Below are 24806 nucleotides of genomic sequence, written 5' to 3'. Positions count from 1 at the left end.
TAGCAATAGAAACTATTCAAACTAAAATGCTGAGAGAGAAAAATAATTTTATAAAATGAAGCATCAGTGTATTTAAGTAGCATATTTAAGTAGGCTAATATATATTAATTAAAATCCCTAAAGGAGGAGGAGGGGAATAAGAAAAGAGATTTGAAAAAAAATGACCAAAAGCTTCCAAACTTAATGAAACTATAAATCCAAAGATCTAAGAACCTCAGACAACCCTCAACACAAGAAATACCAAGGCACATAGAAATCTAATTCTATCAAGTAGGAAAGATAAAAATGAAATCTTAAAAGTGACCAAAGGAAAAATGGAAAGCTATATACTAGGAAACAAAGATAAAAATGACAGCAGACGTCTCATAAGAAACAATGCAAGAAGAAAAAAGTGGAGCAACATCTTTAAAGTAAAAATAACAACAAAAACTGTCAACCTAGAATTCTATGCCAAGCACACCATTCTTTAAAAAAACAAAGGTGAAATAAAGACATCTCAAGGCATATAAAAGCTTCACTAGCAAGCTTGAATAACAAGAAATGTTATAAGAAGTCCATCAGGAAGAAGAAAAATTTTAACAAGTGGAAATGTGGATCCACACACAGGAATGAAAAGCACTGGAAATTCTAATTATAGGGTAAATCTATATGATTTTTTTCTTACTATTTAAATCTCTTTAAAAGATAGTTGAATGTTGCCCTGGCTGGTGGCTCACATGGTTGGAGCGTCCTCCCACACACCAAAAGGTCACAGGTTCGATTCCCAATCAGGGCACATACATAGGTTGAAGTGTGATTGGGGTATGCACAGGAGGCAATTGATTTCACATTGATGTTGCCTCCACCCCCCTCTCTCTGGGATCAATGAACATATCCTCAGGTGAGGACTAAAAAAAGATAGTTGAATGTTTAAACAAAAATAATAATAGTGTGGGTTTATAGCACATATATCAATAAAACATAGAACAACAATAGCACAAAGGCCAGGAAGGGAGAAATAAAAGTATACTGTTGTAAAGTTCTTATGCTATATGTAAAGTAGCATAATATCACTGTGATAAATTAAAGACACATTCTATAAACCCTACAGCAACCATTAAAATAACAAAATAAATAATTATAAGTAATAAGCCAATAAAGGAGATAAAATAAAATCATAAAAATATACAATTAACACAAAAAAAGGAAAAAGTAACAAAGAATAGAGATGAAACCCAAAGGAAAAAAAATACAAGAAGATAAATTTAAACCTAAACATAGCAATAATCACATTAAATTTAAATTGTCTAAGTCCCACAAACAAAAGGTAGGGATTGTCAGATTGGGGAAAAAAAGGCAAGTCCCAACTATATGCTATTTACAAGGAATGCACTTCAAATGTAAAGACACAAATTGATTAAAAGGAAAATGATAGACAAGATATAAATCAAAATAAAGCAGGGATAGCTATATTAATATTAGACATGGTAGATTACAGAACAAATAATATTACCAGAAAAAAGAAGATCATTTCATAATAATAAAGGGGTTAATTTATCAAGAAAATATAATAATCCTAAACATTTATGCACCCATGAACAAAGCTTCAAAACACATGAAACAAAAACTGATAAATTTGCATAGAGAAATACACAATTACAGCCAGAGATTTAATGCCCCCTCTCAATAATGAACAGAACAAGTACACAAGACATTAATAAGGATTTAAGAGATCTGAAAACTCTCAATCAATGTAACATAGCAAACATTTAGAGAACACTACACCCACAACAGCAGAATGCACTTTTTTTTTCAAGCATTCACAGAACATTTACCAAAATAAACCATATTTTGAGACATAAAACAAGTCTTAACAAATGTAAAAGGATATGAGTCATACAAAATATTTTCTCTGATCATAATGTAATTAAAACATAAATCAATAAGAGAAATAAATATCTCTGGAAAATCCCCAAAGAGCTGGAAACTAAGTAACACACTTCCAAATAATCCAAGGGTCCAAGAAGGCAATATCAGTTTACCAGGTGCCCACAGTGTGCTAGGCTCTGTGTTAGGCTCTATAAATACAGTACCGCTAGTTTGGGGATCAATCATAAAATGTTTTATTAGTTTCATTTTACAAATGAGAAAAACCAAGGCTCAGGGAGATAAAGAGACATGTGGAAGAATGTTATATATTTTGAAAATGTCAGACCACGTCTCCATAAACTCCAGGCACTTTTCATTGAACCAGGTACCGCTCTAAGACTCTGTGTCAAGTCTCCATCTCCTCTGCATCTCTGTTACTTTACATTAGAGTCACTCTTAACACCTTTAATTTTTATTTATTTTTTAAAAATATATTCTTATTGATTTCAGAGGGGAAGAGAGAGGGAGAGAGAGAAACATCAATGATGAGAATCATTGATCGACTGCCTCCTGCACGCCCCCTACTGGGGATTGAGCCCGAAACCCAGGTATGTGCCCTTGACCAGAATTGAACCCAGGACCCTTCTGTCCGCAGGCCGATGCTCTATCCACTGAACCAAGCCAGCTAGGACACTCCTTTAATTTTTAGGTTATGACATTGTAAATGTTCATTTGCTACTACCATATTTTTGTTTAGCAACACATTTCCAATGAGTATGTGTTGACTTTTGAGAGAGAGGATTGTATTCTCCTTGAAGGAAAGAATCTGGAATGGCCATTTGGTTGGAGCATTGCCCCGTGCACCAAAGGCTGCAGGTTCAATCCTGGTCAGGGCACATACGTAGGTTGTGGGTTTGATCTTCAGTTGGGGCACAAATGGGAGGCAACTGATGGATGCTTCTCCCTCACATCAATGTTTCTCTCATTTCCTCTCTCTTTAAATCAATAAACATATCCTCGGGTGAGCATAACACAATCAAAAGTCCTATCTTACTCATCTTTTCTATCTTCACTTCTCATCATGCACCTTGTAGGCAAAGTGCTCTCCTTTCAATAGGCACACAACCAAAACACTGCAGCCCAGCATCTCGTTAGCAGTGAGGCTTGGAAGTGGACCTTTCCCTTATCTTCTAATGGAGGTAGCGCCAAATTTAAGAGTAAGTAGTGCCCTAACTGGTTTGGCTCAGTGGATAGAGCATCAGCCTGTGGACTGAAGGGTCCCAGGTTCTATTCCGGTCAAGGGCATGTACCTTGGTTGCGGGCACATCCCCAGGAGGGGATGTGCAGGAGGCAGCTGATCGATGTTTCTCTCTCATTGATGTTTCAAACTCTCTATCCCTCTCACTTCCTCTCTGTAAAATATCAATAAAATATACTTAATAAAAAAAAAAAAAAAGAGTAAGTAGTGATCCAAGGGTTCCTTGGTAAGTTTCTTACTTAGTGCTGGGAATGCATTTTCCATGTAAATGGGAGTTCGATTCCCAGGAGAAAGAAAAGAAATCTTTAACATATACTACTGATATAACATCAGTACAGTCAACCAAATTTATAAATAGGTGATACAGGAAAATGCCTTTCACTTTTCATCCTGGAACACCAGGCACACATATCTCCTCTACCTGCTGGTCTCGAGAGGGAGGAAGGGGTTGGACTTGGGCATTGGTAAAGTGGGCTTTGGTGGGAAGCAGGAGGAAGGAAAGGAGGAAACTACTTGGTACCAGTGATGGGTTAACCCACCGTGTTCCATCTGCTGGATGGACATCTTAGGTTTCCGAATAAGGGAACAAACAATAGTTGCTTTGTTAGGGTAATTTGCATGTCCAAACAAGGAGTGTCTACTGAGTAGTCCTATTCAGATGCTCCTTGAACTGGAGACTGTATGAATCTGTGGTCTACTAATTGAGACTGCTACCAAAAATAATTACTGCAGAGCTGATACCTCCCAACACAAGTAGTTTGGGTGCTGAGATTCTCTCTGGGAACCTAAATGCTGGCTTTATCACTTTTGCACTTGCCATTATCACCCAGTCATCATACACATCTCTACTTGCTAGGGAGCATTTTCCTTTCTCTGTCTAAAATGCTTCAGCACCTTTCCCTAGTAATAATAATGGTATAATTTCAGAACTCCACAATTTTTAAGTAAGTTTTCTTTTTTCTACAGCCTAATTTTTGTGTGTTTAAGATGTACCCAGACCTAGGAATTCTCAGAGCAGTTGTTCTTCCCTAGGATGTTCTCTCTTCTACGGATTCCTTTCCTTTCCTTCTAATCCACACTTACCCTCTTCACTCACATTATACTTTAAAGGAACGTCAATGTATTTCCTCTCAGATACAGGCTGGAACCTGAAGATCTAGTCACTCAGGCAAGAGAGCAACATAAATACATAATGAGCATTACCTGTCAGTATACTGGTATTATCTATTTATCACAATAAGAATGAAAACATAGAAACACCTTGTTTCTGGACCAAAAGCAGAGTCAACCCTAAAAGTTGCCAACATAGATTACAAGATATGATTTGACAGAAGATACCAGGTCCAGTTTGTAAGGAAGGATCAGTCAGGTTCCAGAAACTGTAACATGTCCCCCACCCCACACACACACTAGGGGACTGAGACCTAAAGCAAGGAAGGACTTTCTTCCTGACCCTTGCCACCTATTGCTCCAGGGCATAGAGAATAGCTGAAGGCAGAGCCAGGGCTGTGAGTCAGGCCTGGGAGAGCCAGGACTGGTGCTTAGACCAGAACACAAATTAGAAGATGATGCAGACAGGAAGCAGATCAGGAGCCAGAGGCTGCCCCAAAGTCTGTTCATTTATTTCCGAGATAAAAACCAGGAGAGTGCCATGCAGACACAAAGCTCTGACTCCTTTAACTATCCCTCAGGAGGGAAGCTTTTAACTTTCTTCCCACTAAGCAGGCCCCAGATGCAGCCGCCAGCATCCATACCGCTGCGGGGAAGCAACCTACCACTCTGGGAATTTGATAACACAGTCTCCACCCTGGCCACCCTTTCTCCCCCCTCCTTCCCCTCATTCTACTCAAATTCCCAAAGTACCGACGGGGAGCATGTAATCACAACAGAGGAATGTGGACAAAAGATAGTTTCAAGACCTAAGTTTTCAGACAGGGACACATAGATGGCCCAGTCACTCTGGCCCTGCAGAAGTTCACTCTCCTGTGGAATTCTTAAAGCCAAAGAAACAAGCAGTTGGTGAGACAGCATCCCCCTGGAACAAAGACAAGCAGGGCCACCTGCTGCAGGGTCTGGCAATTCAAGAGCTATGGGGGGATATGTACCCAAAGCAATGTTCTCTCCCAGAAGATGTAACGTTGCAGTGTTGCTGTTTTTCCTGTTTTCCACATTCTATGTTTGGCTGTCCGTGGGAGGCAGTGGGCGAGAGAGGGAGAGGCAGGGCTTTAGAGAGACAAGACAGCTGGCTTGAAAACACTGCTGAAAACCTTGGGGCTTGTAGATTTATTTTTTCTCTGTTTCATCCCTGAAGGGGGCAGACAGGAAAAGGTGGGCCTGACCCTGGAAAACAGGGATCAGATGAACAAAGCCCACACCTCTGGTTCTGCCCGTCAGCAGAGTGCTCCTCGAACCCTTTTACCTTCTTTGAGCCACAGACAGCCCTGTAAGTCCGGGGCTGCCCATACCTTACAGCTCTGCAGGGAGCCCACTGCCGCTGGCCTAAGAGCCAAGGTCACTGACCCTCCTTGCTGATGGTGTCCCTCCTCACTTTCCATCTTCAAAGACCGAGGACACCCTCCTACCTGCCCTGTTCTTACCTTAGCTAACCTCCCTGGGTTTGAGTCACATATTTATGGAACTAGGTTTAACATTTTGGGCTGGATCATTCTTTTGGGGTGGCTGCTGCTGTTGTGGGTTGAGTTCTGTCCTTCCAAAAAGGTATGTTGAAGCTTTAACCCCCAACATCTGGGAATCTGACCGCTTTTGGAAAGTGAAGTTGCAAGTGTAATTAGTTAAGATGAGGTCACACTGGGACTGGGTGGGCTTTAATTCAATATGACTGGCAGCCTTAGAAAAAGTCGGCCATGTGAGGATACACAGAGAGTCATGTAAAGGCCGAGATTAGAGCAATAAAAAGGAACGCCAGAGACTGCCAGCAAACAACAGAAAGTCAGGAGAGAGGCCTGGAAGAGACTCTTCCTCACAGCCCGCAGAAGGAACTCGCTGCTGACACCTAGACCTCAGACTTTCAGCGCCCAGCACTGTGAGACGATACCTCTCTGCTGTTTCCAGTCACCCAGGTTGTGGTTCTTTGTCACAGTCGCCTTGGGAAACTTACACAGGCGCTGTTCTGTGCACTGTATGTAGGATGCTCAGCAGCATCCTGGGCCTCTACCCACAGGATGTCAATCCCTTCCCCAGATGTGATAACCTAAAATGCCCCAGGCATTGCCAAATGGACCCCGGGGGGCAAAACTGCCTTCCACTGCTTTCGACCACAAGACCACAGAGGAAGCCCCAGTGAAGGAGGCCATTCAACTTCCTCAAAGTACCGTGTGCTTCTGATGGTCCTTCCGGTGGCAGAGGCGTTAGGGATCACCTAATCTGTGGTTCTCATGGGACAGGGCGAGAGGGTGAAGGAGCTTGGGGGGGAAAAGTGATGCCCAGTCCCTGCCCCTGGATAAACCAAACTATGGTTCTGATTCTACTTATCAATTGATCAGTGGATAAAAAACAAACTGATAATGACGGCTATTCATTTTGGATCCATTTACAGATATTACAACATGTGGTAGATATGCTATTCTATCATGTTACAGATAAGAAAACTGAGGCTTGGAAAGGCAAAAGAACTTGAGTGAGCTCACACAGCTGGTGAGTGGCAGATGCCAGTCTGGAATTCACATTTATTTGACCCCAAGCAAAACGTGCTTTGAATTCTGCTGTGCTGAATGGAAATTTGCCAATAAATATTAATGGTTTATATATAATTATCTCTGAGTGATAGTAGGGGTGATCTTTCTAAATGTTTTCTAGATGTTCTATGGTGAACATGTGTTAATTTTATAATCAGAAAAAAATGGAAAAAGCATTTAAAGTATAAAAATTACATTCAGGTAAAAAAATAAACAGAAATTTTTATATTTACATATATTTGCCTATTTTTATATATGTAAGAAGAAAGACACACAAGATATCGGATTATCTTGAGAGAGAGGGAAGTGGGAGTGCAGGGATAATTAGCATTTTTATTCACATGACTTTGCAATGTTTCACTCATTAATACAACTAACAGGAATCTTTCAAAATTTGAGAAACACCAAAGAAAGAACTTTTAAAGGAAAATAATCCACTATATTTTTGTCAGTGGAGTGCACTTAGAAATACAAGTAAGTTTCATTACAAATGTATTTAGCTTAAAGATGGGTGCACTTCCGCTTCTGGGCTCTTGAAGACACTAATGCTTGACCAACCACAGTGAGATACACAGTCACAAAATATGTAATGATTCTCTGTTGCCCCAGTCAGAGGTTTCACCTTTCTCAGTTTGAACTTTATGACACTTCTCAGCATAGCTTAGAAGAAATATGATTTTGGCATGACATATATATATGCAAAATAATTCCAGTTAAAAATAATCACCTAAGGAATTCTAAAAATTGTTCTCCCTAGGCATAATGCCAGCATCAACTACCACGACCCTGAGTTGTTTTGTGCAGCAGTCAGAGGTAAAGGACATGTCAAATCTGAAAACCTGGACAACAATGTTTTGTTTTTTTGTTTGTTTGTTTTTAATATATTTTATTGATTTTTTTACAGAGAGGAAGGGAGAGAGATAGAGTTAGAAACATAGATGAGAAAGAAACATCGATCAGCCACCTCCTGCACATCTCCTACTGGGGATATGCCCGCAACCAAGGTACATGCCCTTGACCGGAATCGAACCCGGGACCTTCCAGTCCACAGGCCGACGCTCTATCCACTGAGCCAAACCGGTTTTGGCTGGACAAGCATGTTTTATGGTGAACACCTAGGAGCCTCTGTCTGGAAGGGGCTGTAAGGTTTGCTTTAAAGGCTTCCCCATCAGCATCACATAAACATCAGAGCCTAATGCCCACAGCAGGGAGCTGACAGCAGAGAGGCAGTCAGGGGCCAGTCCTTGGGTACCTCTGTGTATGACACTGGCATACTGCAGTGGATTGATATGGTACATGCCCTTTAACTACAAATCAGCAAAATAAAGGTGGAGTGATATACACATGAAAGGGATAATAGGCAATATCTAGTTCTAGAAGAATTGGCCTTCCTCTTTCACTCTCACTGGCCCACTCTAGGACTGAGATTTCAGTGGCTCTAGAAAGCCTACGTTACTTACATATCATCTTCAATATACCATTAAATCCATCATTATCACCTGGCCACTGTGACTCAGTGGTTGAGCATTGACCTGTGAACCAGGAGATCACGGCTCAATTCTGGTGGGGGCGCATGCCTGGGCTGCAGACTTGATTCCTAGTGGGGGCATGTAGGAGGCAGCCTATCAATGATTCTCTTTCATCATTAATGTTTCTATCTCTCTCTCCCTCTTCCTTCCTCTCTAAAATCAATAACAAAAATATTTTTAAAAAATCCACCACCACCATTCTCCTCCTCATCATCATCATAGAAATATGGCTATCATCATCATCATCATCATCATCATCATCATCATCATGGAAATATGGCTCTTAGCCACAGGGCTGCTCCAGGGCCTGCAGGGAGTGACACAAACTGCTTGGGGGGCGGTATCCCTGCTCAGGTCCCTCTGAATGCAGGCCAGCCCTGGGAGGACACTGCAGTGTTGAAGGGAAAAGGAAAACCTTTGCCTCTACAGTGGCCTGGAGGTGTCTCTACTCATGACTGGAATTAGTGAACATTGCCATGTACCCTGAGGCAAAGGAAAGAAAGAAAAGAAAGGAAGAAAGAGAAAGAAAGCAAGAAAGCAAGAAAGCAAGAAAGGAAGGAAGGAAGGAAGGAAGGAAGGAAGGAAGGAAGGAAGGAAAGAGAGAGAGAGAGAGAGAGAGAGAGAGAGAGAGAGAGAGAAAGAAGGAAGGAAAGAGAGAAGGAAGGAAGGAAAGAAAGAAAGAAAGAAAGAAAGAAAGAAAGAAAGAAAGAAAGAAAGAGAGAAAGAAAAAGCAAATGAAAAAAATGGGTGACTTATGTCCAGATCACTCTGTATACAAGGCATGGGAAATTTAAATTGTATTTTAGAAAGTTTACCATCAATAAAAATGAAATTTGAGAAGTTTCAGCATGAAGTGCTTAGGGTTAAGTCTTGGTTCTGGATGAAATTAAATTACATCAAACAGTTCATTTTCCAAGGACTAGAAGGGAGGCGCGACAGTGGTACAAAGTGGTGACATAAGGCCAAGGGCACACCAGGCCACGGAGAGTGCAAGTAAGATGAATAAGCCTGACGAAGTTTTCAGGAGGCACATTTTTGAGCCAATTTTAAAGACTCTAAACTGGAAAGGGAGAGGGGAGGAATCTGCTAAGCAAAAGAATGGCCTCGGCAAAGATCTGGAATGGGAAGTCAGGAAGATGTGAGGTTGCCTTGGCAAGGAACTGAGAGAAGTACAGTTCTGGGGGTTTCTCCTTCAAGCCAGGGGTTTCTCCTTCAAGCTGGGGTTGGTGATGGAAAGCTTGTTGGGGGCAGGTACTAGCAGTGGCTACTAGCTCTTCAGGAAGAAAAGCCCAGTTTGGGTGTCAGAGAGCCCAGCTCTGGCCCTCACTGTGGGCTGAGCCCCACACAGTGGCCGTGTGGTGGAGAAGGAGGTGCGTGACAGAGACAGGAGGGACAGAGGAAGGAGATGTGTGCTAAGAACGAGGCCACCTGCACACTCTCTCAGACAGGGTGGGATTCAGAGACTTACTCCAGGGCAGAAGAGACACCAGATATCCACCAAGGACTGCACACCGCAGACCACTGGCCGAGACCCAGAACCCTCGAGTCCTAGGATCCCCACTTTCACAGAGGAAACGCACGTTCCCCCCGTTTCCTTTCCTTAGGAGACTGAGTGAAGAGACTCGCCCATTGGAGCATTTTCTCAGGGCAGAGATACTGCGTGAGATCAAAGTCTTCCCACATAGGGCCCTCGAGGGAAAGGGCAGAATTCCAATAGCTGGAAATTGGACCAGGAGACAGGGAAGAGCCATGAGATTCAGGCTCACACCCCATCATTCACCTCATTATCTGGAGCTCTTGAATGTTGCCAACTTTTAGAGGCCAAGAGCTATCTTCCATGACCACAGACTGTACTCATAGCGCCCAGTCATGAAAGCCTCAGCAAGAACCCTGAGGAATTCAGTACAAACCCACCCTCAACACTACAAAGGGGAAACTAAGCAATGGGGTTAGTGAGTGGTGACACAATGACTGGAAGCACGCTGGCTAAGATATGGGTCTGGCAGGGCATGAGTAACTTCGCAGAGAGCCCAGGACTCGCTGGAAGAGCTGGGCATAACTAGCCCAATTGCCTGCTGGGCTTCCCTATTCTTTCTGGTCGGAAGGGCATGTAAGGTAAGTGGTCAGAGGGATCTACATACAGAGCATCAACCTACTTTTGACCCCAAAGCCTCACTGACCCACACTTATATAAACACCAGAACAAGCCTTATTCAATCACTAGCTTTAGCTTTAGAATGTGGCAAGTTTCCCCAGCTAATCCTGCTATGTATGGGAATCTGGCCCTCAAACAGCCTGAGAAGTCCGGGGCATGACGAGTTCAGTTAAACTGAGAGACTGGTCAGCACATTCTCTCTCTTGGGAAATACCCTGTGTGGGGCAATGTCATCAATCCTTTCTAAATCTTTAGTTCCTCTTTTCTGACCGTGTTCCAGACATGATCTCATCCACTGTCACTATATCCCCCGAATAATAATGATGGCAATTTATATTTGCTCCGTGCTCTAGACTTAAAGTGCTTTTAAGTGCATTGTCTTTTGGATGCCTACTTCAACTATGATGGAGTAAACATTTCCCCCATTTTACAGATGCAGAAACGAGGCTGGTGAGGTCAGGTGACCTGTGCATTCAGCTGGAGTCACTAGGGGCTTCCCACCCAGGTGTTCTAGTCCCTGCATCTTCTCGGGGATTTTCTTACCTCCCACAAGGAAGAGGGGAGGGAGAACCTGTAACTCCGTTTTTTTTAGTGAGGAGATAATGGCACTAATTGTAGAAGTGGCCTTCACATGAGGCATAGGGTAAGGAAAGAGACATTCTAGGAGATTACCCTGTACCAAAGTCATCTGGTGCCAGATCATCTGGCTGCCTGAAGCCAGGATGAAATCTGATTTCTTGGTGTAAACCTCAAACCTCAAACCTTTCTAACTTTACAAACCTGTAAAACTTTTACCAGAGTGACAGCTACAGCAGGTGGGTCAGACCCAAGGTTTGCATCCAGATAGCCCTCTCGCCTTTAGCTGTAGTTTTTTAAGCAAATGAGCCTGACCTTGTGAATCCCAAGACATGAAAGAGTCCATGATTTAGGCAGAGTCCAAGCCTTGTGAAGAAGAAAACGTGTCCATCACATGGACTTGGAGTTCCCCTTTTAACTTTACTAAATGTCCCCATCTCTCTCTGTTATTTTCAAATTCTAGGCATGTGATGGACTAAAGTCCACCAGAGATAGTCAATCCATACTTGGCATCACTGAAGCTCAGATATATTGTACAAAATAGCCCACAGCCTGAAACACCATGGAGAGATGTAATTACAGCTGAGGCTGCCAGTACTTGGTGCTGTCGGCTCCTGTAATGTAGTAGGACAGTTGCACTAGTCTCTATGGAAACCCAGGCTGACTGGGCCTTTGCCTTGTGCCTCTGAAGATGAATAAAGATGTCCATCCTGGTGAATCCTGGGTGCCGCCTGATACTGCAGGAGGCTGCAAGAGCTCAGCTCCCTCTGCCCTGGACGAGGCTCATTTTCCAGGTGGAATGAATCAGATTCGGTGGTTTGTTCCTGTCAGAATTTGGCAGTGAGCTTTCCTCCTGTTAAAAATTTATTCCAAACAAAATTGGTCCATGAAAATGTCTCCAGTTGCTCATTGGCAGAGGAAAAAAGGACACATAATCTGCTTGGTGGGTTGTTCTTGTTGGCGATGTGTGTTTGTTTTTCCATTTGCATAACCTACAGCCTGAAGCCCTTCCACTCGGGCTCTTAGGCGCTGTTACCTGACCCAGCTGCCTCATCTACCCACAAGTCCTCAGAAGCCTTGCCCTGCAGCCAGGATACTCCTGGTTGTGCCATCACCCTGAATGACACAGCAAGGAGCACTTGCTTCAGGAGCCCGTAGGGGTCCTGGAACACTCTGCCTACCTGAGACCATACTTGGACCAGAGCTAAGCGCTGCAGCCTGGAACCTGACTAGAGCCCCTATTTCAGGAAAGGACCTTTCAGGAGAAGATGGAGACATGAAGGAAAAAGAGGAGGACAAGGAGAGAAAGAAGAAGGTAGGAAGAGGAGGAGGAAAGAGGCTACAGAAGTTACTGTTTTGAAGTGCTCACCATCATCGCGTCCCACCAGGGCCAGTTTCAGGGGCCCAGAGGGCTCTTATTAGGCACCTACAGTGGGGAACTGGAAAGGCTTGGGAGGACACTGTGCACTCCCATTTTCTGAAGCTTTCTCTTGGGAAAAGATCCTGAAGGCTCGGCTTAAACCCAGCCCTGTTTGCAATGCTTATTTTGATTCTTCTTACCGACTTATGACAGTACTTCTTTTTAGTAGCCTATAAGTTACTAGAATCTGAAAAAGAGTAAGAATTCTAAATATTAAAGACTTCACAAGCAAAAATAAGTAACATTGTAGACATATCTCCATTACCATGGATATATCATTAAGTGAAAAAAGCTGATGAATAATATACATATACGTATTGAGAAATATCTGGAAAGCATTGGCAACTGTTATACCGACAGCTGAGTGGGTGGATTATTTTTGGTTTTTTTGCTCATCTGCACTTCTATATTGAAATGCATAGTTTTACAATTAAAATTTTAAAAAAGAAAGATAAAACTTCATTTGGAAAAAATAGAAATGAGAGTTGAATAAGTTCAGTGTTTCCCTGTTACTCCAAAATGTATGTGAGCTAGAAGTGTGGGCTCTGGGGTCAAACTGCCTGAGTTCAAATCTTGCTTCCTGCACTTGAATGATCCTCTCTAGGACTGACTTTTCATCTGAAAAGTGAGGATAATATTAAAACCTACACTATAGAGTTATTTCAATAATTAAAAGATATTTCTTATAAAGGTATGTATAAAATAAATGGCAGTTATTACTTGTTCTTGTTTTCCTTTATAGCACAGGTTTAAATCCTTGCAGATATTTTTCAAAACATTTCTATCCCAGATAAATATTTTCACTGTGGAATTTGCATACATTCCCATGCATGCAAATCCATCACATGCCCCCTCTTGCTTCAGATGAGACAGTGCTGGCTCCCACGGCACAGCACACCCCCGCACCATCCTGCTCCTAATGTGTCACAGAAATGAGAGAAGGAGGGAAGAGATAGGAAGTCGATTTGGCTTCTCTCAATCTGGGCAGGTTGACCTGTGTTGAAACTAATTATTGGAAGACATGGTTATTGATGGTTTGCTTTCAGAATCAATACTGGGCCGACGAGAAAGCTTTCCTTTGCTACAGCTTCCCTGTTTCCTTTCTCAACCGTGCCAATGCTCTCCCTCTGAAAGTATCTTTATTCTTCCTATCTGCAGGCATTCTCACTGTGCCAGGTAAGTACGTTGTCACTCTGTGAAGCTAGTGGTCAGGCAGCTGTACCCTCCGAGGAGGCCTGCTGAGTCCGAGTCTGTTAGGTGGGAGAGTGCTCTCTCTTGGTGCCCAGGCTCTCTCCCTCCTTCTCCCTTCCCTGGGGCCCCACGGCAGGCTCAGCTCCAGTTCAATTACAGAAATCAGATGGCCTCACACATCTTACTAACAGACTGGTCCCCCATAACAGGTCCCATGGGCAGCCAATCCAACCCTGCCCTGGTGCCCAGGTTTGATAATCAGACTCCTGTCCCATCCCTAAGAGCCAGCATTTCCTTCCTGGTGCCCCAGAAACCCTGCCTCTGATTTGCAGCCCAGTGGCTGGAGCCCTGCTATCTGTTAAGAGCCTTCTCAATGCAACTACCCTCCCCTTGGCTCTGTGAACACATTGGTTCTTGGATGCCCAGGGCTAGGTACCCCCAATTACTCTCCCCCGGGTAGGACAAAGCATTATTCTGTTGCCTTTATTTGGTTCTGACCACTTCTTCCATAATGCTCAACCTGAGGGCCAAGCTTGTCAGTACCTGTAGCTGACCTGTCCCCTTGGCATACGACATATCTCAGACAGGCCCACTCTTTCCAACATATAAACAGACCACACCAAGTTGTGTCTTGAGAGATGGCAGCATACTTGATAACCTAGCCTGCAGTGCGTGAGGCTTAGAATTACTCCATCACCATTACCACGGTCACCTCTGCTGCCACAGAGCCCATTCATCAGGCACCTCCAATAAACCAAAATCCCTATGAGGCATGTTCCATATGTTATTTCTAATCCTCATATCACCCTTCAGGGTAGGTGTCACTATCTCCATTTTAGAGTGGACGCTGAAGCTCAGGGAACTACGTGACTGTCACAAGCCCCAGGCCAACAGAAAGAAAGACGGACTGACTGTAGATGCTACACTTTTCTTCACTAGACCATATGCCCCATAGATGGGAAATCAGAACTGAGGGGAATGTCTCAAATAGGCTGTGGAGCTATCAAGGGGTATGCATTTGGAAATTATGAGGTTTAGTTCATGATAATCTGACCTCAGCAAAAGGTAAAAGGAAAGAGACAAAAATAATGTCCCGGGCTGTAATCCACCATTTTGTGCTACAAAATGGAAAGGAGACTTGGGCAAGATATTGGCCAAGTTAATTGTTAAATAGGTCAAGATCCAGCAGAGCCGAGTGTCACCAACTGTGGGTCACATCCAAAGTTCTCATGAGTCAAGAGACTCTATGGCAAGGTGGTTAGAATCCCAGCTCTGCACTTACTAGCTCTTCGAAATCAAGTTAGTTATCCAACCTTTTTGCCTCAGATTCCTTATCTGTAAGTGCAAATTAGAAATATGTAACTCATGGGGTGTTATGGGAATTGAGTTAACATAAGAATAGAAAGTGCTCAGTAAGTGTTATTGCTACCGTTATCATTATTGCTGTTATTAGGGTCTCCTCTGCAGGGAGAAGGGAAAGAGCCTATCAATGAATGTGGCCTACTGAATAAAAAGCATAACTAAATGAGTTGTCTTGGACTCAAAATCAATAACTGAACATAAAATCAACATGCTCCTTTTGTCTAATTTACTTTTTTTTTGTTTTGTTGTTGCCTTTAAGATTCCTTTTTAAAAAGCCAATCTTATTCACCCTAACCAAGGAGGATTTCTGAAAGGGAACAAGAACTTCACCACACTTCAGCCACCAGAGGGAGAGGATTAAGCCTCCCCTGAAAGTCAGGCTCAGTGTGATGGTAACTATCCCAGCTAGAAAAAACATGGAACCTTAATGGGGCTGGGGAAATGGACAGAGTAAAGAATACCACGTCCTTTTGTCAAAATTGGTTTCCTGTGGCTTAATATGAAATAATTACTTAGTGTGTGTGTTTTTTTAATTAAAAAATACAGAAGAGTCAAAGAACTCCTTCAAATTTTGACTCTAAGATGCCTCTTCCCAAGGGCCAGATGCTGGGCGGGGCTGTCTAGGCTAACTCTCGTGCAGTGCAGTCTCCAGTTCTATCAGGATGGCTCTCAGTTAGGTCCCAGGTTACATGATTCTGGGGCCAGTGTTCTTAGGAATATCCATCTCTTCTCCATTTATCGTTCTCAGAGCTGGAAGGGACTGTAGAGATCATCTGGCCTGAAATACACCTAACAAAAGAATCCCCTCTATACCATTCATTGCTTTATTTTTCAAGTGCCAATTACCTGTTGGGCTCATCATGCTAGACCTTGGGATAAGAAGACTAACAAAAATAAATTCCTGCTCTAAGAAAGGTACCAGTCCAGCTGGGTAGTGAGGCTAGCATACAATTGGTGACACCATGTGATAAGTACTACCATGATAGGGATGTAACCTAGAAAACTGGCAATCAATCCAAACCATGGAAGCCACTAAAGGCTTCCTGGAAGAGGTGATACTTGAGATGAATGTTTAAAGAAGAATAGAGCCCTAGCCGGTTTGGTTCAGTGGATAGAGTATCGGCCTGCGGATGAAAGGGTCCCAGGTTCGATTCCAGTCAAGGGCACATGCCTGGGTTGTGGGCTCAATCCCTAGTGGGGGGCATACAGGAGGCAGCCAATCAATGATTCTCTCTCATCATTGATGTTTCTATCTTTCTCTCCCTCTCTCTTCCTCTCTGAAATCAATAAAAAAATATTAAAAAATAAAGATGAATAGAAGTTGGATAGGAGTGGACAAAGTTAAACAGGTGGGAAGGATTAAAGAGGAGATAGCACTGACACCTGAGAGCAAGGCATGCTCAGGTCAACACTGGGACAGCAGGCCTGTAGGGGGGTAGAGGGAGCACAGGAGAAGTAAAAAGTAAAACTGGAGAAGGCAGTTGCCAGATCATTAAAAGTATGTAATACCAAGGTGGGAAGCCATCTGTGGGATGGCTTTAAGGAGACCATGATTGGAGTCAGGGAAAACAGGAAGCTATTGTGATCATCCAAGCAAGAGGAAAATCAGACTGTGATCTAAGGCTGAGATGATGGAGACAGAGGGAAAGGGACATTAGAAGGTAGAATCTGTAGGACTTCGGGGTGGACTCATGAGGGTGAGAACAAGAGGGGAATCAAGAATGACTCCCAAGTTTCTGTCTTGAGCAATTGAGTAGTTGGTGTCCTTCACTGGCATAGGGAATACAAGAGGAAGAACACACTGGGAAGGGAAAAGAAAATAAATTTTGGACACACTGGGTTTGAGAACCCTCTGAGAAATCTAAGTGGAGGTATCCAGAAAGCCAAGGAATTTATGAACAGGGAGCTCAGGGGTAAAATCAGAGATGACACACAGATATGGGAGCCATCAGAGCAGGGGTATCACTTGAGCCTGGGAAAGAATATAAAATCATGCAGGGAGTGTAAAGTGAGAAGAGATCTGAGGAACAAATTCTGGGAGAAAGGGAGAACAGTCTAAGAAGGACCACACAGAAAGACATAGGAAATCAAGAGCATGGTATCATGGAAGTCTTGGTAGAAGATAACTTAATAACTGGTCAACAGGGTCAACTACTTCAGAAAGACCAATTAATATCTGAAAAGTGTGCTTTGGATTTAGCAACACAATTGGTCAGGTGGAGACTTGGATAAGATTAACCTTGGTTAGCCAGAGGAAACAGAAGGCAAGAGGCAGAGGTCAAGGGCATCTAAGAGGTGAGGAAGTAGAGGTACAAACATAGACCCTTCTTTTGAGAATTTGGGCTATGAAGGGAAGGAGAAACAGGAAAGTGGGGCCCTAAAAAGTTAGTCTTGGTTTCTTTTTCTTTCTTTGTTTTTAAGATGGAAAAGACTTGCAGATGTTTATATTCTAAGGAAAGAAGGGTTGCCTCTACTGGAAAAACCTCCTGTGATAAGAATCACATTACATGGCTAGACATTTCGAAAAGCAATTGTGGGTTAGAAGTGATACCTAAAATAAGCTAAAATTGGTTCACGATACCTTCCAAACGTATCTCTTTTACAGGCAGCCTTCAACTCTCAAACCCACTCCCCTGCCTTCATAAAAAAAATATTTATTCAGAACTGAACATATCCAGTTACTTCAACTTCACTATCCTGGCAACTTTCCAATAATCACAGGATAGTTTGTCAAGATCCTTTTGAAAATATATTTTCTAGAATTAGGCACAATATTCCACATGCGATCTAAATAGCCAGTGTATAGATAAATTCTTATCCTTCTGGTTTACAGGTTATATTTTTCTTTATCTCACTACTCAAAAGCCTTTAATATTCCCTTTTGCTCTGAGAGTGATATCTAAACCCTTTCATCTAAGTGTCAAGGTTCTTGAGAGTCTAGACCAGTGGTTCCCAAACTTATTTGGCCTACCGCCCCCTTTCCAGAAAAAAATATTACTCAGCCCCTGGAAATTAATTTTTTTAAAAAAATTTTAATAGCAGTTACTCATCGCCCCCAAATGCACCTGTGGCCATCACTGCCCCCCTGGATCGCTGCAGCGCCCACCGGGGGGCGGTAGCGCCCACTTTGGGAATCACTGGTCTAGACAACCTACACTCTTTCAGGCTTTGCTACAATGATTCGCTCTCTACCATGTAGAACCTTTGGCTCTCAGCGACTTATTTACAGTGTCACAGAATTTACAGGCGATGCCAGGAAAGTTGAGGACTCTCATCACCACCATGTTTTACCTTGAGCCAGAACTGAAATCACATACTAATTTCCATATCCTCCATCTGATGGAGCAGACAACGGTCCTCTCCAGGAACCACCAGGGCTTTTTTTTGGCTCTCCTTTCATCTCTGTTATTTCCCCATCTCTTCATTACCCTCAGGTCTGTAGCTCTCACAGGGATGAGCCTTTCTGATATACCCTAACCCTCCTATTAGAGTCCTTTAGACAAAATATACTCTTCTATTGCCATGTTCTACTTATGAGCTCTATACCCTGAAGTCTCGGGAATATTTATTATACTAATCTTCTTGTGTTAAAATACCTTGCTTGTTACACATGCCTTTTGTTGATATAAGAGAGGCTATAAATATTGTTTGCAATCTATATTCTTGGTATTTCATTTAAACCCAGGGTGATGAGCTAAGGGAATGTACTCCACAAAGTGCTTCTTTTTAAGTCACCTGGTGCCTTGAACAGCTGGTTGTGGCTTTACTGGGATAATGTCCTCATTCCACTTCAAAATTCCCTAAATCCTTCTAGATAGGTCCACAAGGTTTTCTGCCAAAGCACATCCTCCCCAATCTTTACAGGATGCACTCTGCCCCGTGTCAGAAGTCCATTATCCTAGTTCTGTAGGATACAGTCCAGAAAAACCTTTTAAAATGCCATCAGCATCGGCAGCCACTTGTTCTCAAAGCCTCCCTTCTTTCCATAGTCATTGCCATAACATGAAACAAGACATAAAAACACCACCTGTGCTTCCAAATCTTTTGTTGGCTACCCAGAACTTCAAAGTCATAAGGAATGCAGTCCCAAATCCTCCTGAATGTGCCATCCGTTTCACATTTTAATAGCAGTTACTCATCGCTACTTACCTCGAGTAAGTCATGAGGTAAAGGTTTGAGAACCTTCTGAGAAGCAGCCAAAGTGGGGGGACAATTCATGGTCGTGGTCCAAGGGGCTCGGCAAGCTCTCTATAATACTTGGATATTGGCTCTGACCTCCTCTCAATTTTCCACATCAAAAGCATACACTTGGTTCGGAGTTACCATGGCAGGAAACATCTTCCTCGCAGCAGTGCAGGCAGCAATGTCTGCCTGTGTCCGCAGAGGGGATGTCCTAAAGCCACCCGTGGGAACAGGGCTGCACAAGATTCAAAGGCAAAGACTGCCCTTCATTTTCTGCTGTTTCACATTCTTCCACTTGCCCACTTTCTTTTTTTTAAAATATATTTTATTGATTTTTCACAGAGAGGAAGGGAGAGAGATAGAGAGCTAGAAACATCGATGAGAGAGAAACATTGATCAGCTGCCTCCTGCACATCTCCCACTGGGGATGTGCCCGCAACCCAGGTACATGCCCTTGACCGGAATCGAACCTGGGACCTTTCAGTCCGCAGGCCGACGCTCTATCCACTGAGCCAAACCGGTTTCGGCATTGCCCACTTTCTGACATTAATTTCTCTGCATATTCCTGGCTTTCTTCCTCACTATATTTTTTCATCCTGCTTAAGAGCCTTTCATCCTCTCTAAGAAGCTGGAGTGTGAAAAAGCATCTATTTAGGCTCTTTTCCTTCTGCTTGTGTTTGCAGCTGCTATAATTGGTCTCGGGCATGAAAAGGAAGATGCAACTTATTCCAAAGGTCACCACACCACCCCCGAGGCAGGTGCATGTACTGGATTGCCAAATGTTTCCCTTCCATTTTTGCCTATTTTGACCCCAAGAGTCAGAATGAAAAATTTTTTTAAGTGTGTTCTAGTCAAGTTTGAGAAAAAAGCTAGGGTCAGATAGAGAAATAACTAACCAGAGGTTATTGAATAAAGTACTTACTCGTGACTATGTTTTTATATGTCTTAAACATCTTTTCTTTAAATGGCCTGCTTTTTCAAAAATGTTACACTAATGCTACTTAATATGCTTAGCTGCTTAAATAGGATTTGAGACATTGGATAATATATATTTGAATGTAAATGCTTGATAATTTTTGACTAAGCTGGCTTACAGAAAGTCTGGCATTGCAGATAATGAGGTGATAAATCAGACCGCTAATAGAGAATGCACAGCGGCTCTCTCAACCACAGGCACTTGAGTACTTTCCCACTAAGTAACAGCAAATATCTCGGGAGAAAGTAACAGTGTGGTATCCCATTCTACCTCCTGGGCAGATATGAGCACATCTTTCCCCTGACAGCTATGCTACTGTAGGCAGCAACTTCATTTTATACTCGTTCATACTCCTGATGATACCTAACATGCCAAAAATGTATGTAAGAATATAGTAAGTTACCTTTTTAAAATCTCATTTACTCTATGACCCACATCATTTGATGAGTTTATGGACAACTTGAATCAAGGATCTACCAGAACCAGGAGGGGTTCCCACTGGTGCCAGGATCTTCTATTCGAGCACAGAAAACTCAGTAGCTTGGACTAAGAAAGACCTGTAGAGACAGACCCTGGGTGCAACCCCCTGGCTGGACCCTCACCACCTGCCAGTCAGGAGCTTCCTCAGTCAGGTTATCATGACTGGTCCTCTCCTCCTGCCCCTCAGCTTCTTGTAGGCTATTCAAAGAGTGCCCTCTGCAGGATGAACTGAGGACTCATAAGTACTTAATTCATTTCCTTCAAATGACAGGTGAAGAGTCTGTTTCAAATGTGTTCAAGAGCTAATAAGCACAAAATTTAAGTTCAAGTTTAATGAGAGATAATGGATTGCTACATTCATTCTTCACAGCTATCATTATATTTATTTTAATAACTGCCTTAAATGTCTTTACCCCAAAGGGTAACCGATGGTGAGAATCACAGGTGCCCCCCATCTGTCTCAGAGTGGAGATGGATGTGTTCCCTGGCTCTCTGCTACACCTCCCCCGCTCCCTGCATAGCCATCTCTGCCGGAGGGCTGGTCCTCCCTGCAGAGGGCAATTTCCAGGAGCTGAAACACATGCCAACAGCTCTTCCTGCTTTGATTCAAGACCATGTTTTAAACCTGAAAACAGAGAATGGGAGCTCAGTGTTCCCTTCTCATGTCAGCCTCAGGTCAAATAATCATGGAATCATAAAGTGGAAAGTGGTTCCTTCACTAAACCATGATCCTCCACAGGACCACTGAGGAGCGATGCCCCAGCCTCCTACTTCACACCACGTGACAACCTTCCTGCCCATATCTCCTACCAGCACCCCAAACAACAAGGAACAAGCTTCTCCACTGTCACTTAGTGTCACTGATCTCTGACTAACTCAAGAATTATCCAATTCCTGGTTAGATCCACTCCTCTCCTCCAGAGGTGCTCACCTGACTGAGAACAGAAGTGAGAGAGAAAGAGAGCACCTTTTCCTGCCTGGATCTCCCCCTTCCTCACCACCTGAGTGTGATGATCACATGCACAGGACAAGGCAGGGCTGAGGCAGGCGGCTACCAATGGTCATCTGCCTTTGCCGTGGTCATAATTGGTTTTCCCACGTGGACTACCAATTCTAGGATGCTAGGCAGCCTCATTGCTCACTCCCTCTCGCCCAGTGGGAACAAAACAGGATTCATTTCTAGACCAGCGGTCACCAACCTTTCGGACTTCATGGACTACCAGTTGGCGACCGCTGTTCTAGACTACAGGACCCACCCATCTCTAGAGCCCTACATACAGCACAATGCGGCGACCTCATGGCCCCTGGCTTAGGTATTCCACAGCTGCTATTCCTCTTCCCAGAGCAAACATTCCTCCTAAAAGCAGAGCCTTGGGGAAGGTAGAACTCTTCCTTCTTTCTCACCGTCTATCAAAATCCAGAGGCAGGGAGCAGTGGATTATACCAAGAGATTAGTAGTTGTAATACATGTCAAACAGGATGGCCACAGCAGCCCCATCTCCCATTCTTGCTTTTTGCTCTGCATTTTTCATGAGCAAACGGGTACTTGGAAATGAGTTTATACCCAGTTCCTATACCTCAAAAAGGAGGGGCAGCATGGAGTTAGGTAAGAACACAGCTGTGGAGTCAGACAGACCTGGGTTTGAATCCCAGCAGGACCCCCACCAAGCCAGATGACCTGAGCACACTGAGAACTTTCTGAGCCTTCGTGTCTCTTCCATAAACAAGGCCAACACCATCTGTCAGTCAAGACTGGTGGGATGGAAAATACATAATGGAAACAAAAACTTTAAAAAATGTGTCCATTCTTCCTCTAGTATGAATGTAAGTTAATGTGTGTCTGGTACTACGTGAAGGCATTGTCCCATGTGAAAGGCATATCAGGCACCAGTGAGAATGCAAAGGAGAAAATGGGAGGAATGGGGTTAACGTTGGAGTGGCTGCCAGGCCTGCCTGGTTGTAAAAACACATAAATGACAGCTCCTTCATGAGCCTGCAACCAAGGCTGTCATTGCCTGTGAGGCTGCAGCAGGAAGGGAGCAGAAGGGATGGGCTGGGTCAGGGCTGGGGTGGCTCTGGGGACGTCCTCCCTAAGTGAAGAGAGGCCCAGGCACAAGACAGCCAAAAGCCAAGAGCCTCAAAGCTCTGGGATGGCTCCATTCCAACAAATGAGCCCAGGTTCCACCCCCCATTCTCAGCAGACAGGGGGTCCAAATGGCCCTCTCCCATCTTTTGCCCCTAACAGGCTGGAGAGGCACCCAGAATGCCTGGGTACCCAGATATTTTGGATCTGTGCTACATCTTGCCCACAAAGGCACACTGGCCCTGTGTCTACACTATGCTGGCATAGTCCAGCGAGTTCTGCAGAAGGTCCTTGTGTAGCTACAAGGCTTCTTTTTGTTGTTGTGATGGTGGTGGTGGAGGTGATAAAATATGCATAATACAAAGCTTGTCAAGTTTAGTGGTATTAAGTAGGTTCACATTGTTGTGCCACCATCACCACCATCCAGCCCCAGAACTCTTTATTTTGCAAAACTGAAAGTCTGTGCCTATTAAATAATAACTCCCCATTCCTTTTCTGCCCAGCTCTCTCCCATTCTTTGCCCCCTAACAGACTAGAGAGGCATCCAGAAGGCAACCACCATCCTACCTGCTGTCTCAATGAATTTGACTATTCAATAAATTTGACTACTTCACATAACAGGACTCATACAATATTTGTCCTTTTGTGACTGACTTATTCCACATAGCATATTGTACTCATGTTCATCCATGTTGTAGGATCCTTCTTTAAGGCTGAATAATAGGCCATTGTATGTATATAGCACATTTGGTTTATCCATTCATCCATCAATGGACACTAGCACACTTTTGGCTACTGTGAATAACACTACTATGAAAATGGGTGTACAAATGCTTTTCACTTCCCACCTTTTAATTCTTTTGGGTATATACCCAGAAGTGGGATAGTTGAATCATATGGTAATGCTATGTTTAATTTAGTTTAGTTTTCACAGTGGCTGCACCATTTTACATTCCCACCAGCAGTGCACAACTGTGAGGCTTTATTCCGCAGGTTGGGTCTAATCTACCTTCATGGCCCAGGTTCAGGTCGCTGCTGACACAATCCCTTCCCAGCTGCCCCAGCCCGCCCTGATTCTGAAAAGTCTTATTCCCCCTGCAGCTGATCACACTTGACCACACATTTTATCTGGAAGATGGAGATTGTGAGGATCCATTTGGAATTTTCCCAAAAAAGAAATATAAGGGAGTTAAAATAAAATCTTGGGGGTGGAGCCTCAGAACAAAAACCCTCTTATATCAAACTCCACCATTGAGACAAATGGTTAAGGTCTCTCATACAGCCACTCTGTGCAAATTAGAAAACAGTGCCCTTTTTTTGGAATAGGTATGCAGCTCAGCTAAAAGGCTGAATATTGTGCAAATTACAGGCTAAATACTGTGCCAGTGATACAAAGGCACTTTCTGTGGGCACATTCAGCCTTGTTGGTGCATGGCGTGGTGACCAGGTGCCATCTCTTCCTCCAGGTCCTGGAAGGTACACAGCTTTAGAAACAGAGCAGCCACTGATTTCTAGCTCCACTTGACTGCAGTGACAACCATAGGGGTGGCTTTGGGCTGTTGATGGTCCTAACGCCATCTCCTCCTGCCATCACCACCTTGTAGATGAGGCATTTACAAATCATGCCAGCAGAATGATTTTCTTTGATGACTGTAAACTGAGGGCCTATTTACCACTTATGTAGGGACTCAAGAGCAGACAAAGGTCTCCTTGCATTAGGCAGAATGGCAGCCCAGAAGCCATGGGCTATCAACCAATGTGCCTCCCCAGACACCAAAGTCACAGCCCTGGTCTCTCTCACCCAGCTCCACACACACACATGCACACACACACACCTACAACTATACTCGGCATCTTACCTGAGCCACCTCTTCAAAGTCATCATGCCGCTTCTGCAGGGCTCGGGCTCGATGCAGGGACTTCCCAACCCCTGTGTGTTTGCTGAGAAAGGCCTCACCATGGTTTTCAATCCAGTCCAACACCTGATCAGAGGAGGAAGACAGAAAAAATGACTTTTGGGCAGAAGGAAAGACATGTGACAACATATGCGA

At 43.6% G+C, this 24806-nt stretch overlaps 1 protein-coding gene across 26 annotated transcripts in view; it reads right to left on the bottom strand.

Annotated features, from left to right (window-relative positions):
- Positions 1-24806, bottom strand: part of KALRN (kalirin RhoGEF kinase) — a 635703-nt gene that overhangs the window by 309170 nt on the left and 301727 nt on the right. For all 26 annotated transcript variants that reach the window (XM_070406353.1, XM_070406356.1, XM_070406366.1 and 23 more), the window contains exon 10: positions 24615-24737. In XM_070406353.1, coding sequence (XP_070262454.1) covers positions 24615-24737 — 123 coding nt within the window. The remainder of the gene's footprint in view (positions 1-24614; positions 24738-24806) is intronic.

Source organism: Myotis yumanensis, unplaced genomic scaffold, assembly GCF_028538775.1.
Source record: "Myotis yumanensis isolate MYYU_CA2020_CCGP unplaced genomic scaffold, mMyoYum1.0.hap1 SCAF_2, whole genome shotgun sequence".
Lineage (NCBI taxonomy): Eukaryota > Metazoa > Chordata > Mammalia > Chiroptera > Vespertilionidae > Myotis > Myotis yumanensis.
Note: the sequence above shows the minus strand (reverse complement) of the source record. Positions and strands in the feature narration are given on the sequence as shown.